We start from the raw sequence: 15,212 nt of genomic DNA on the forward strand, positions 1-15,212 counted from the left end.
GAACACGGAGGAGAAACTTGGAAGAAACTTGGAAGAAACTTGAAACTCCAAACGCATTACATCCAGAAGCTATATTAGACCACAAAATGTGGGAGAGGCAGGAACAGAATGCAAACGAACACAAACAGGCATCCAGCCCCCTCTTCCTCCTCCTCCTCCTCCTCCTCCAGAGAATACTGAAATGTACAAACAGAGAGAATTTTGTTATCAGCCCAGAAGTGGATACGGCCCAGGGAAGGAAGAGGGGGATAAGTTCTGGTGAAATGAGAAGACCGAGCTCTGCTTGGACCAGAAGACGAGGCTATACATGCGAAGAAATCTGTTTGTTCTATGCTGCTCTGTGTGGAATAGGATCAGCTAGAATTCAGAACCCTAAGTTTGGGCACGATTGGGCACGACATGTTTGTTGTCTACCTACAAGCCTGATAGCCAAGAATCGCAACAACCAGATCTGATACTGCTGCCTCATCCCAGCAGATCTTGATTTTGGTTCTTTCGTCCCTTAGTGTCTGTGTGTTGTTGGTATTCTTTAAAACGCTACCTCAAGTTTTAGGGCTGCAAACCCTATCAATAAGCGCGTTAGTGATTTGAAGAACTCTTATTTGAGCCCAAGACGCCTGTTTCTTCAAAACAGCACCAAGCCGGGGGAAGATGACAGTTTTGTGTTTTGCAATCCTAGGACAGTTTATAGAGAGGGTCAAGCTACTTCTGCGATCAGGTGCAGATAGACAACACACAAGATCTTTTCGCCCTCTGCGCGCGCAAATCACGATGAAAAGATCAGCACGCCAAGGATCTACAACTAGAGTAAGACTCGGGCGTTGGATAAACTTGAAACTTGGAGCCAGCAACTGTTTTCGTGAATGGGAATCAATAGGCTCTGCCGCGGTGATTAGGCAGGCGTGACTCCTCGCCGACACCAAAAAAAAAATCACAGGTAGGTTTATAGAGGTCTGCTCGCAAATGCATTTAGGACTAACTCGCATCTGCTGAAGTCAGCTCAAGTTATAAATCTATTTATGGAGGAACAACTAGCATTGAGCTAATGCAGGGTCGAGTTAAGTGGCGAGCTTTGGAAGCTTCTAATTCGAAGGAAGCGAGCATTTGTGCACTGAGGACAAACACCAAAAATGAGCGAGTTGCATTGCCAAATGGCTGCGCATTTCTTTACACAGCGGGTGCTAAATTCGGCACATTAAGATTGCGAAAATCGCATAATGACTCTATAGAGTGTCATTCGTCCGTTCGAAAGCTACGTCGGCTCGTAAACCGTCCTATGCAGCCGTAATCCTACAACGCACCCTAGCTTGACCATTGGTCCAAACGCTACGCACCCAGGCGCATATAGCGCTGCATGTATGTGTGCGTATGGATGCATGCAATGAGCGGTTTGTCCGTTCATTTATGGACGACCTGAACTACTCATCAAAGAGAGGCAAAGCTCTGCATAAACCTAACTGCCAATGCATAAGCCCTCAACTATAGCACAAGTACAAAGTACAGATGACGGCACCGCATCGCTCGCCGCAGCAAGCAGGGGCTTGCGAAATGTACCAGGAGGCGAATCTCGAGCCGAGCGGGTGTATGTAGTTGAGAGGATAGGAAACGTTCGCCGGCTTGTCTGATTTACAGCAAATCTTGGCTGAAATTATGCAAAGAGGAAGGGCCCAGACAAGAGAACCAAACCAGGGCAGGCCAGGGTCCAAAATGTGCCGACGGAGTTTTCCAGAAGGCATAAAGCGAAATAAAAGCCGACAAGCTAATAACGTCAAAACGTAAAACAACGCACCATGAAGAAAAACAGCCTACAGAACAGATGCGCAAGCTAGGGCTAAAAGGCTTTTATGGGTGTAGACATACGCACATGTGGTCTTGGGGATTTGGCTACTCTCCTCTCGAGGAAAAAAAAAAAAGAAAAAAAAGGACATTTTTTGCCAGTCCTCTTATGTACAAGGTCAATGTAACTAGCTACCAAAACTGATGCCTAGCTAGTTATCTCGCAATTCTTGTGCAAGACAAACAAAACCCTAACCACTCTGACTAGCAAGGTAACTTCTTCTTTTCATCTTCTCTCTTTCCTCTTTTGCGTATAATGATGCCCTAAAGTCAAGTGACTATACTAGCCACTGAAACGCCCCTAGGTGCTGTTTCCTCTGGTGCTCCTAAAGCATCCATCCACACGACGTCGATTGTTTCAAGAAGTAGAAGATGTCTATCCCCCAGGCTAGCAGCACATGCTCAGTTTGCATTAAAATTCTCAAGTAGGTGAGGTCATTTACTATCACAGAAAACAAAAAGGCAACACATGAGCTGAGATGATACATACTCCAACAGTCGCGATCCCAAGCCCTCTAACAAGTGCACCGACCTAGAGTTTTCGCCTCTTCACTGGGGGCCATTGTATCGTATTGTACTGACCGCCCCTTCAAATCAGCCAGTTAGTCAGTCAGTCTCCCCCTCTATGCCCGACAAGGCGTGATAGATAAAAAAAAAAGGAAACGGCTCGGCGCTGATCGCAATCACAGAAGCATAAAAGCATAGAGCCAAACCCAATCCGCCGTGAAACAGCCTTTCGGGGGCTTCGTCGGCACGTGCATGTAAAATAAAGCCCATTTCCCTTTCTATTACGATGCTTGTGGCTAGGCCACTGGAAAACACGAGTGAAGCTCGAGCCGTCGTGTGGTTTGTCGTGATATGAACAAGATGGGACAATCTCACTTTCATTTAGAGGTCATCATACTTAGAATAAATTGGAAGCTCGTTGAGGTCAGCCAAGTTGTACCAAATACGCGTTGTCTCGCTGTGACACTTCATATTATCACAATCTTTCGGTTATCGCCTGCACGTTGCCACATGATCTACCTTTGGCAAATCGATCTAGTCGTCTCAAGCAAATGAAGACTTTTTGGCGTCATATGTTTGATTGAAATTGCATAAGCCCGCCGCTTATGTAATTTACATTATATGATGCCTTCTCTGCTCGTCTCTGACATGATCATAGCGGCAGTTATTAAGGTCCAAGCTCCTCCAAGACAACAAAGACAAGCCCAATAACCTCCTTGTGTAGGGCTCCTCTTTCCCCTTCATATTTCATTCTTTTCTTCTTTGTCTGAGCATTCTTAGTCGACTGACAATGTAGCAGGATAATAGAAGAAAGAAAGAAAATCTAGGCACGAGTTCAAATGCCTTAACGTTCATCTCTACTTGGACATTCAACTGATCTATTATAACCCTTACTAGCCGTATATTTAGGGTTTATACATACCTACCAGTATCAGTATGGCAATTCCATGGTGGCTGGAATAGTAGCAAATATTCATAATTTCCATCGCATTGATCAATATTGTGGTAGATGTCTGGCAGCCAAGTAGCGATATAGAGTTTTTAACGAGAAAAAAAAGTTGTAGCCATCTAACCGAGCACTAGTGAGGAAACCTTAGGCCTAGGGGGTATCATGAACAAGAATTAAGAGGTACTTTGGATGTAGCACAATGACCAGCTCTTGTTTTTTCGTGCGCAATCGAAGTAGCTTCAGTTCATCCTATATCGTAGTCATGTCCAGTCAATATCAAGAACTCAAGATGGTACCATATTCACGTGAAATAATACAAACCCCAACTCACCTCAGCTTCTAGGTCATTCACCAAGGCACCTGCCGTGTTCACAAACGCCCATACTAACGCAGAATAGTGCTCAACGCCTCGCATCTCCATATCATGTGCACTCGGGATCGAAAACGCGCCGTTAGCTGCGGATTCTGTCGTCGGTGTTGTCGGTAATGCTTCAGAGCCATCGGTGGGCGGCCGGCTACGCAACGAGGCCGGACGCAGCGAGGCGGTGTTGCCGCTGGTTTTCAAGATAGCCCCACTCACGCGATCTAGCGCAATGGTGGCCTTGACGCCAGGCTTCTTAGAAAGGCGTGCCAGAGCCTCATCAAGAGTGTCATGGCCGTTACTAGAAGATTGCTGCATCGTAAATAAAGTTAGCCTTAGGCTTGCGATCAATCTAGTGGGTGTGGTATAAGCTGTGATTTCCGTACCTGCATCGGTTCCGCCATAGCTGGCCAGTTGTTAAAAAGGCCTAAGTTATATAGAAACAAGCCAGTACCAAGTCTAACCAAGGTGGGATTGGCTTGACTTCAGTGCCATCAAAGTCTCAGTTGACGCAAGGCCAGGCCAAGGTTGTGGCGCAACCCTTGCAAAGTGTGGCGGTCCGAATTCTGCCTCTTCAGACCGCCTTTTTTTTCTGCAAAGCTCAACGACTCCAACCTGTGGCAGCGCTTGCGACAGTCTAGATTATAATAAAGAGCAGGTCTGTGTCATACTTGGGTTTTGCTGCTCTATATTAATTGATTGCAATTCGTAAATCTAAGTCTTCATCGAACTACCGCAAAAATGGGCTCTAGCGCAAAGAAAAAGAGAGAAAAGGCGAAGGACTTTCAGGTGGGCTTGTTGGTTCTCTGGTGCTTGTGATGCATCTAACTCGATTGCTAACTATCTTACAGAAAACCAAGCTGAAGGTCGGCAAGGAGAAAGCCAAGGCCGCCAACTTCACAAACACTGGCTTCAAGTCCAAATGTAAGTACCAAGACTGTGTCATGAGTGCGTTCCAAGCCCAAACCACTAACATGTTCTACTTCGCCTAGCTATTGTAATGGGCCACCAGTCCATATCTGAAGCCGCCCCAGACGCCGTAAAACAGTTTAAGCACCAACTGTCTCTAGCGACAACATCCAAATCTGACAAACAGCGAAAAGAGTGTCTGTCTTATCTCACTACACAATTATCTGCTACGCCGCCGAACAACCCTATCGGCACCTACGCCCTATTAATCAAGATTCTTCCGCTCATTTGCGATCTTTCAAGTGGCGTGCGCACCCAGCTGATCAAGCTATTGCGCTGTCTTCCGGCATCTGACGTGCGCAATCACGCAGAGAAGACCATCATGTTTGTTCGCGCTGGCATGACGCACGTCTCGGCCAAGGTAAGCAACGACGCACTCGAGATCTTAGCATGGTTACTTGAAGTCGCTGCCGACGAAGTAGTATGCTGCCCTGGCGGCTGGGTCAAAACGCTCAACAGCTTCTGTGCCATCATGGGCTGGTCAACTGCGGGCAATAGTGGCTGGACCCAAGGCCGATCTTCCATGAGAGCCAAAGATAACCTGTCATACTCCAAGCAAATTTTAGCACTGGCTAGGTTTGTGCAAGTTGGCTTAGGCCAGAAGCCCCAAAAGGAAAAGGAAAAGAACTGCTACTGGGATACACTATACAGTGTGCCCCGCGATCCAGAACCATTTGCCTACCTCAATATGTTTGGCAAGCGTACAGATGAAGACGGTGAAATGTATACCGACCGGGAGGCAAGGCAACGGGTTTACAAGAGAAGGTTTTTTGGGCTAATAGGGGTTGGGAATTCCATGGCATTAAAGGAGGGCGGTTCTCCGGGCAGGGCAGCTGTAGAACTGGACAAGGCTATCGAGGATGGCATGAAGGGCTTTGACATGTCTGGCGGTAGCGAGGGCTTAGATCTTGATAGTCTGTGGTAGGCGTTAATGGGAAACTGTGAATATCAGCGTTGCTTTGGAATTTGAATGTGGCTAAAAGGTCAAGTACTAAGTATTATGTACGGATGGCCCAGGCCCAGTTGATAGAGTGGCGAGCTAGTGAAGTTGAGACTATATTCGTTACACAAACACAACAAGCACTACAATAAAGGTAACGACAAACACAAACTTTGGTCACCCCCCAATTGACTTAAGATAGAAAAGCCAGAATAGGAAGGTTGCCTATTAGTTACAGGAAAGCAAATACGTACACTCTCATGTAAAGTAGGCAATTGCTAGTTAAGAACACCCCCACCCTCAAACCTCCCATCTTCTTCATTTTCCCCTCTCCCTCCCTTTTCTTGAGAAATCTCTTTCTTCTTTTCCCTCCCAATTTCACAGCTAGATTTAGCATTTGTGACTACTGTCCATTTTCCACTTCCTTTTACTTATTCCCCATCACATCTCATCTCTAAAGTCGCTAATATGGGAGTCGATGATCCTAATGTGGAAAACCGATGGTCTGAGACTCCTGATCTGAGTGTGAGTCCTCAAAGATATACCCTTGAACCTTGAAAACTTGCTAGGCTTTTGCTTACTCTCCCATTTTGTATTCAAGGGCCTTGACATAAAAGATGACCCGGAGCTACGAAGCTCTTGGGAGACAGAAGAACCCCAGAATGATGAAGACTGCACATGGGGTCATGCTGGAACTGTCTACGAATGGGATGGAGAGGTGGGTGACCTGGCACCCGCTTTTCCAGAGATTGAGGTAGAGTTGTTTGGTGCCCCAGAGGAGCGTGTTGCCCCCCAGGGTGATGACTTTGACTGGTAAGTCTCTTCCGAGAACCGATCTTTGCGGGAGGAAATCATGTAGCTAAAAGTATGCTCTTGTAGGTTGAACAATATCAAGGTCTCCCAAGACTGTGAGAACCCAATTAGACCAATTGAAAAGTTCGAGGACGCAGGACTTCACCCTGCTATGCTTGAAAACATCAAGATGATGGGTTACACCATACCTACTCCCATTCAAAAGTTTGTTCTACCTGCTGTTCATCTTAATAGGGACGTCATGGGCATTGCTCAGACTGGTAAGTTACATATTTGCCTAGCTCGAATGCATCACATTAATGTATGTACTTTACCTAACTTGGCTCTAGGCTCCGGAAAGACCGCTGCTTTTCTGATTCCCATCATCAACAAGTTGATGGGAAAAGTCAGTCGCTGGGCCGCCCCACGCCCTGCTATCAACGACCCTACGAACGTCACAGCCGAGCCTCTAGTTGTCATCCTCGCTCCTACCCGCGAGTTGGTCGTTCAAATTTTCAATGAAGCTCGCAAATTCTGCTACCGCACTAGGATACGCCCCGCTGCTGTATATGGTGGAGCTCCTGTTCTGTCACAGCTCAACTCCCTCGGCCGTGGGTGTGAACTTCTCGTCGGAACTCCCGGCCGCGTGGTTGACTTCATGCACCGGCGTGATGTACTGAAATTTTCCCGTGTGAGGTACATGGTCATTGACGAAGCTGATGATATGCTACTTGAAAGCTGGGAGGACCAGCTACGTCAGGTCATGGTATGTGGAGGTAAGTGTCGTACTGTTTCTCAAGATCAAGACCAACCCTAACAATAGCCAACAGAGCAGGATGCTGGCAACGTGAGCTATTTGATGTTTTCAGCTACGTTTCCCCCTCAAATCGAGGATATTGCTCTCAGGCATCTTTCCATGGATCATATTCGTTTTCGCGTTGGCCGAACAGGCAGCACTGTGCAGAATATTCGTCAAGTCGTCATACAAGCTGAGCGCCACAAAAAGAACCAGGCCCTGATTGACCTTTTGCGGAGCATGCCCGCCGTGCGAACCATCATATTCGTCAACTCGAAGGCTGAAGCTAACAAGTTGGATGGCATCTTGTTCTCACTGGGTGTCCCGTGCGTTACGATTCATGCGAACCGCACACAGGTGGAGCGAGAGCATGCAATTCGGTGTTTCCGCAGCGGCCGCTTGCCAGTCTTGATCGCGACTGCACTAACTGGCCGTGGTCTAGATGTGAAGAACGTCATGCACGTTATCAACTATGATCTCCCCCGTGGTACTGAGGGAGGCATTGAGGAATATGTTCATCGGATTGGCAAGTCTCAAACTCTTTCTTCCCAGACCCCCCCCCCCCCCCCCAAAAAAAGATACAGAATACTAGGACCTTTGCTAACACCATCTCCAGGACGTACTGGACGCATTGGTCATCGCGGCGTGGCCTCGTCGCTGTTCACTGATCGTGATACTGATATTGCCCCCAAACTAGCCCGTCTACTTTTGGAAACAGACCAAGAAGTGCCAGACTTTCTAATGACCTATTTACCTGACGGCATGACCAAGGAAAACTTATGGAATCCCGAGTTCCAGGATCCGCCGATGCTGGAGTTCGATTCTAACAATATCAGCGATGATACTTGGTAGGATCAGTTAGACAAGGCACCACGACCAGAGTATTACATAAGACGAAGATAAATAACATGCCCTATTTTTTAAACTATTCTGCATGTTCACATGTTCTTAATAATAGTAGCCAAACCACCCATCATCCGCCCTACAGTCAAGCTGTATCCCATCTCAACAATCCCCTTCACAAAAGCCCAACTCTTGTCTTGATTAGCGACGGGATACTGCACCTTGGGCGGAATACTAGTCCGAACGCCCATCCAAGCCATACGGTCAACGCACACGCTTTTGGCGTTGCAAAGACCACGTAGTCCCTCCTCACCAGCGAACCGCCCGTACCCGGAGCCACCAACACCACCAAAGGGAAGCTGCACGGCATAAAACGTAGCAAAGTCGTTGACAGCAACATTTCCAGATCGCACGCCATCAACTACCGCCTGGACCACAGGATCAGATTCTTTTCCAAAGACAGAAGCACCGAGACCAAAGGCCGGGGCATTGGCAACGGCTAGAATGGACTCGGCCGAGGAGTCGTGAGTAGACATAACAGTCATTATGGGACCAAAGCATTCCTCATTTGCAATCTTCATGTCCGGGGTAACATTGACGAGGAGAGTAGGCTGGAAGTAGTGGCCCTTGGGGTAATCGGGGTGGACATGTCGTTTTCCACCAGTCACCAACGTAGCACCCTTAAGAACAGCATCAGCCACAAGGCCCTCCAAACGTGTAAACGATGCGTCCGATATCATAGCGCCAATATCAGCCTCTGGGCCAAGACGCAGGGCTTTAACACGAGGCGTAACCTTGGATACAAAGGCTTCCATGAGCTCTGGCACGACAATAATGCGCTCAATGCCAATGCAGTTCTGGCCAGCACTCTGAAATGTGCCTCGCAGGGCAATCTCAACGATGCGGTCAAGGTCACGCTTTGCCGAGGCCGTGACGATGAAGGGGTCCTTGCCGCCAAGCTCAGCAACGAGGGGCGTCAATGACTTGGCTGCTGCTGCAGCGACTTGGTGACACACGGGCTTGGAGCCGATGAAGGTCAGGTGAGCGATGCCTGGGTGCGAGGTCAGGTGCCCTGCGGCTGCAGGCCAGCAAGCAACGGTTTGCACAAGAGCGGGATCGTGGCCATGAGCGACAAGCGCGCCACGGACAATGTTGGTGAAGTACATGGAGCTCCAGGCAGTCTGCTCAGAGACCTTGACAACAATGGAGTTACCAGCGAACAGGGCGGAGATGACAGGGCCAATGAAGTTATGGAACGGGTAGTTCCAGGAGACCAAGGCCGAGACGACGCCTAGCGGCTCGTACCGCACCTCATTGCGCTTATACATAAGGAGCAGGTTTGTTGGGCGTCTCGACGACGTCAAAGCAGCTTCGCCGTGCTTCAGCGTCCACGAAAGCTTCTCGGCTGTCACCATGATCTCGCCCAGCTGAGCGTCCAGCATAGTCTTGCCACTGTCAAGACAGGCAATGCGGCAGATCTGCTCCTGATTGTCAAGCACGTGCTGCAAAAGAGTGCGCATGACTGCGCGGCGCTGCCTAAAGGTAGTCTTAGCCCAGACTTTTTGGGCACTGGTGGCAGACTCGATAGCCCGATCAATGGAAGCAGAGGTAGAGGGGTTGATAAAACCAAGAAACTGTGCGGTAGCAGGTGCATAGCATTGGATAGCAGTGCTTCCAGGTGCCTGTTTCAGATAGTGCATTAGCTAGATGTGTGGTTCATGGATCATGTTAGCAGCAGGCTACATACCACAATAGTTGTTTCGTCTACTGTGCGGTCCTGTGACGGCATTTTGGGGGGCGGGACCCGGTAGCGAATCGGGTCCTCTTCGCCAGATACAAGCAAGTACATGCATACTAGAGCGAACAAGGTGCCGGTGATGGCGGAGAAGAGCTCGAAACTAAGGGCAGCCACATGTAAGTAATGGCATCATTCCAATGATTATTATGAAGCCTGGGAAGGCCTCGCCATAGGAAGACTCACCGAATTCCGGGAAAGTTTGTTTCAAGCCAATTCCGGACAGCCTCGCCTAGGGCGAAGATGAAATCCCGCGCCGGGTTCGCAAGGACGGGGCCTGGGACGGCGTCCATAGCTCGTAGTTGGGTGTTATGTCTATCTTGCAAAAAAGGAAGAAAATAGAGCGCAGCTACCTAGCTTGAATTGAAATGCTACAAAGACGGGCTTAAGCATTGGCCCTGGTGTTGTTGTTATAAGCTACAATGGCAAGTACGTGCTAGCGGTGCTTGTTAGCTTAAGAGGAGGAAGCTTGTTTAGTTAGTATCGCGTGTTTTCGACGCCAAGTTGCTTACTTAGGTGTGGCGCGAAATGTGGCGCCCGTCATGAGCCGCTGACAGCTGCTGCCAGATGGTCTGCGACGATCTGCAAGCTTCATTTCTGAGTGCTGGGATGGACATTACTATCTTCATCAGAGCTCCTACAAACTTGGGCCTTATGAAAGTACTCTAGTCAATGCAAACTGAGGCGGCCACGTTGTGAGAAGCCATTAAACAGACTAGAAGAAAAAAATCATAAAAAAAAAGAAAAAGGACATCAGACGAAGTTGGAAGCTTGGGACATGGGATGGACAGGTCAGGCAACGATTTTCTACACAGGCTATAGTGACAGCCATTACATTGTGTTCTTCTTGTCTTCTTTTTTTTTTTTTTTCAGTCCAGATTCAAGACGTTTCAGGTATCAGGTTGCCTGAGATGACTTAGCGGCGATCTCCAGGCCACGAATCTAAGACTTGCCTAGCAAGTTTGGTGGTGTTGGATCAAACTGGACGTGCCAAGTTTCTGCTCAGGGAAGGGGGGGGGAGGGCTTTTCTGTTGTATTTCTCTCCAAGCTTAGCCTATTTCTGGAACCGAGAGGGCCGCCCAACCACACCAAAACCCATGCCACGTCCGCTGAGCTTTGTCCCTTCTTTCTTACTCTCGTTCTAAAAAAAGAGAAAACTAAAAAAGCGCGGACTCCGGACAAGTATCTTTACGGAGAGATCTAAGCTACCGAGCCGCTCGGCAAGAAATTTAAATAAAACCCGCATTGTGGATAGCGCTATATGTGGGTTACCAACCCTAAATACACGCAAGCCTTTGCCGCCGCGTTTCTTACGATTCGTAACTCAGCCACGTTTTAGTTCAGCAGTCAGGACAGCCAGACGGTGAGCTAAAAAGGAGAAGTTGTCAGCAGAAAACAGGGGGTGGTTTAGTTGCAAGGGAGGGCATGTGCATGCGGGCCGGCAAAACGGTGATGAGTTGGGGGGGGACATGATGTGATGTTGATGATATTGGCACTCATTTATGTACACGTTATGCATGGGAAAATGAAGGCTTGGAAAATAAACTCAGGCAATATGCACCGCAGCCTGTGCTACTTTTCATCTGGCTGTAGCGCCAGGTACAGGTTCATACAGGGGCTGAGCTTGTTGGCTTGGCCGCTGTAACCATACGCGACCGGCCTCTCAGAGCACAAGACCACACACCAAGGCCTCCACGATATTGTGTGTCTCGATCATGGGTTCGTAGGGTGCTTCGTGCAGGCTCACGCGCCAAGGTAGAGCCGTAAAACAACGCTCCCTCCCCCAGAAATACGGGATGCCAAAGGGATCAAGGCGGGATAAAGGGACACGAAGCAATGTCCTCCAGCTGATGGCGATGGTGTATTTCTAGGTTAAGCTAAGTCCGGTCTTGTCATCGCTAATGCAGCGACAGCATTTTGTGGTTGTTCTTCTGCCTGCCTCACCTCCCCTCCCCCTCCCCCTCCCCCTTCCCCCTGCTCTCCCCTGAAAAGGAGGTGGAAAAGTATGCCAAGCAGCCAACATGCCAAAACTTGAGCCATCTACCCGTTATGCATCTGCTTTGCTGCATGGTGCTGAGGAGAGAGCATGTCTAGTTTTTCCGCAGCCCGGGAGGCTCCAAACAAGCTGATTAATCCACGAAGGGACTTTGTTCCTCCAGGCACGACTGCACACTTCACTCTAGGCTTACTTTTTGTGACGTCTTAGCGAGACTTGTGATTTCCCACAACGGGCGTCGTCGCCCCTGACTTACATCATGCAGCTAACATTATAGGTGGGACAGAACGTCTGTTGAAATTAGAGGCCAAGCAAAGCACAAATGTGAGAATAGAGGAGGAAACATAGGTAATGTAAGAAGGGGAGAAGGGGAGAAGGAAACGAAAGCAATATTACCGACGCAGGGGAAAGCAGGCAGAAATACAAACAAGGTCCTTTCGAGTCTGGTAGGTGTAGGTGGTGCTTCAGCAAGCTAGATTGAATGTGTTACAGGGGCCATGTCGTAAATTAAGCCTGACAGCTTCCTGCCACTAAAGATCGCTGAAACTATAGCGCAGTACAGGGGGATTGGAAAGCCAAGAAATAGAGCTCTAGGCTACCACATCCTATAAGCCCCAACAATGGCCGCTAAAACAGCCAAGCTCCCATGGCTCTCCGGACTTTAGAAAGCTTAGACCTACAGGCTCTGACCCGGTGTATTTATCGTGGCCGGTAGCTTTAATCGGCTCTTTTTTGTCACACATCTTGTTTCGTTCATCTGGAAGGCTTCTAGACTATTATCCAAAATAGCCAAGGATATGTGTGTACGTGTGGCCGGGCATACATGGGCGGGCCTTGGGTGTCCTGGAAGTTCTTGGCCGCTGCCTCTGGCTGACGGCGATTGTGACAAGTTGGGATGGACAGGCAACCAATGTGAATGGCTTGGCCAGCATCCCCCGTGTCATGTGTTATTCTAGTCGGGCTGCTTTTTTGGCCGTTATTATTTAACGTCCGATGTGGTGCAGTCTCGCTCTGCATCGCTCCGCATGGAAGTTGCACAGCCTCGATATTGAGACAGCCAGCAGGATGGGCCCCTTCGGGCGGCAGCTTTTGTCATCTCGCTCGCTGCTTGCTTAGTCGGGATTGACTCGAATTGCCTCGGGCGGAGGAATAAGCATAGTCTGTCTTTCAAGCCTTGTGATCTGCAGACGGCAGCGAGCGCAGTGTTTCGTGCTGGTGATGGATGCTGGGCCGCGCCGTACTGAGAGACAACAGCAAGCTTGCTTATAGGAGGATCCAAGACAAAAGTGAAGCACTTGGAGCGGAGGATGTATGGCGCTGCAAATATCTGCAATGTGCAGGCCTCGCTTTTGGCTGTAGGCAATACAATAATACAAGGGAGCTCACCATCGCAGAATCTTTGCCCAATGGTATTGCCATACCCATGAATGGGCGTAAACATCAGATCAGTACACTTAGCTGCGCAAAGTCGCCTCCAAGACTTTCTTCATTGGTCTCAGCATTGAGCCGAAGCAGCTGTCAAGCTTCAGCCCCTTTTCCAAAACGCGCATTCGTACGTAGGGTAGGCGACGTTCATGGTTGTGTTGTGTTTCCCAGGCTAGTACATTTGCATACTACTGTTGCTCCTGACGTCAGAGTCGGGGAATGCTGTACTTAGGGTTGGAGCGAAATACCGTTTCAACAGCGCATCCATACAACGCATCATATAGGCATTTCGTCTGGTATGCAATGGGGGATGGCACGCATGGCTAGCTGCACAATGTGTAGACAATAGAGGATGTGCTAGGCCCCTCCCTACACCTACACAAGGAGGCATCTGCGTGGAATGCTACGGGGCCTGGGGCCTGGGGCCTGCCAGAGTTCATTACAAGCTAGATATCGAGTTGTGGCTAACTGAGAAGGCTAATACATGTAGGACCAGTATATGAAACTAGCATACGCCTAGGCAGATGGATTGGAGCGAAGCAAAAGAGGAAAAAAACAAAAAGAGGAAAATAGAGCAAGGAGACTTTTTTCGTTCGGGATCGCAGGAGCGGAATGGGCGGGGAACTGACAAATACGCCTATGTATTACATATGCGCTAACCTGCTACATTGCATTATTAACAGACGCGGTGGACAGCTCAGCTATGGCAAGCAATAACAAAACGGCTATCAAAGCTTTATTGATTCTGCCAATCTGGTGGGTTACATGTGTTCCTGTCATAGTGTTAGGGCTATACAAGAGGCGATACTGAGGATCAAGAGAAACGCAAAGAAGTCCCCTGGTTAGTGTTTCTTCTTTTTCTCCCCGGCCTGTTGTTTGTTTGAGTTGGTAGGTCGGGTGCAAGGTATTATCCAGACTAGGTTGTCTTTTTAGCCGCATATGTAAGCTTGGGGGCACTTGTGTTTGGTGGTTGTGATTTGAAATGTACGTATTACTAAGTAGCAGGATACAGAATGACAGAGAAAATACCTTGTTTGTGTGGCAGGCTAGCGCTGCTCCAAGATAAAACCCGGGTCTTCCGGGAAGAGCTCGCACTCTTGTTTGAATGCGAGGCGGGAGAGGGGGTGGGGGGAAGGAGGCGGGGCGGGCTCTTAGGTTCGCTGTCAGAACGACTAAAGCAGAGGGGGGCGATGCCAGAGCCACCAGAAGCTATCCTCTCGGAACTGAAGCAACTAACAAAATTGTTTGAAGGCGGGCGAGTCGTAGGCAGCGAGAGGTGGGAAGGAGAGGCGAGGCAAGGGATGAGATGATAAAAGACAGGGACAGGCAGGCTCGTGGGGTTTGTTTTGCGCGCTCATTTTATTGACCGTAGCCCGTAGCTGCCGGCCCCTGCTCACTGAAGAAATGAATCAGAAAAGAGGAAGTGGGACGGAAGAAGAAGAAACGCTTCTCCGTCTTAGCACTGGTGCCATCGCGAGCGGCAAAATTGATGTGGTGGTGGTGAAGTTTTGTGAATGTAGTAGGGTTAGGGTATGTCTTATAGGTTAGGGAGCGTTATTGGTATGTGCAGCAACACGAAAAGAAGGAAGGAAGGCAAGTAGCAGGGGAGGGTAGGCGGTAGACGAGGGGAAGGGGAAGGGGCAGTAGGCTCGTGAATGTTGAAAGCCACGATGCGGAGGAGATGATGGACGGCTGCTGCTGCTGCTGCTGTTGCTCTGTTGAGCCGACGAATCCGCTGGCCGCTCTACGATGATGTTGCTTATTGATGACATGAGTCCGCCGCGCCCAAGTCATGAAGTTACGAGTTTAGAAGCAGGAAGCGAAGAAGGAGGGGAAGGAAGGAGGAGGAAGGGGGAGGAGCAAGAAGGCAAACGCAAGAAAGGCACGAAAGGGGGAAAGAAAGGGAACAAGAGAAAGGAAGGCAGCGATAGAAAGAGGAAAGAGATAAAAAGAGAAAAAAAGAGAGAAGTTGCCAAGAGAGCGCAGTTCTCTGTTGTCTGGGT

At 49.0% G+C, this 15,212-nt stretch overlaps 4 protein-coding genes across 4 annotated transcripts; 2 read left to right on the top strand and 2 right to left on the bottom strand.

Moving 5' to 3' along the window:
• Positions 1-3,442: 3,442 nt before the first annotated feature.
• HOO65_070210 (Roadblock/LC7 domain protein) lies at positions 3,443-3,971 on the bottom strand (the record flags this gene model as incomplete). Its single annotated transcript, XM_071005188.1, has 2 exons — positions 3,443-3,541; positions 3,624-3,971. The coding sequence occupies 2 exons, from the start codon at positions 3,969-3,971 to the stop codon at positions 3,443-3,445; spliced, it is 447 nt and encodes a 148-aa protein (XP_070856928.1).
• A 423-nt stretch (positions 3,972-4,394) lies between these two features.
• Positions 4,395-5,547, top strand: HOO65_070211 (Pre-rRNA-processing protein IPI1; the record flags this gene model as incomplete). Its single annotated transcript, XM_071005080.1, has 3 exons — positions 4,395-4,442; positions 4,505-4,577; positions 4,646-5,547. 3 exons carry the CDS (start codon positions 4,395-4,397, stop codon positions 5,545-5,547), a joined length of 1,023 nt encoding a protein of 340 aa, XP_070856929.1.
• Positions 5,548-6,030: 483 nt separating this feature from the next.
• On the top strand, positions 6,031-8,002 carry HOO65_070212 (ATP-dependent RNA helicase ded1; the record flags this gene model as incomplete). The annotated part of the gene is made up of 6 exons (XM_071004954.1): positions 6,031-6,087; positions 6,164-6,375; positions 6,442-6,635; positions 6,705-7,130; positions 7,185-7,637; positions 7,767-8,002. The coding sequence occupies 6 exons, from the start codon at positions 6,031-6,033 to the stop codon at positions 8,000-8,002; spliced, it is 1,578 nt and encodes a 525-aa protein (XP_070856930.1).
• An 86-nt stretch (positions 8,003-8,088) lies between these two features.
• On the bottom strand, positions 8,089-10,081 carry HOO65_070213 (putative aldehyde dehydrogenase-like protein; the record flags this gene model as incomplete). The annotated part of the gene is made up of 3 exons (XM_071004951.1): positions 8,089-9,675; positions 9,741-9,891; positions 9,975-10,081. 3 exons carry the CDS (start codon positions 10,079-10,081, stop codon positions 8,089-8,091), a joined length of 1,845 nt encoding a protein of 614 aa, XP_070856931.1.
• Between the last annotated feature and the right edge of the window lie 5,131 nt (positions 10,082-15,212).

This window comes from Ceratocystis lukuohia, assembly GCF_044167205.1.
Source record: "Ceratocystis lukuohia strain C4212 chromosome Unknown Supercontig7_pilon, whole genome shotgun sequence".
NCBI classification, from domain to species: Eukaryota; Fungi; Ascomycota; class Sordariomycetes; order Microascales; family Ceratocystidaceae; genus Ceratocystis; species Ceratocystis lukuohia.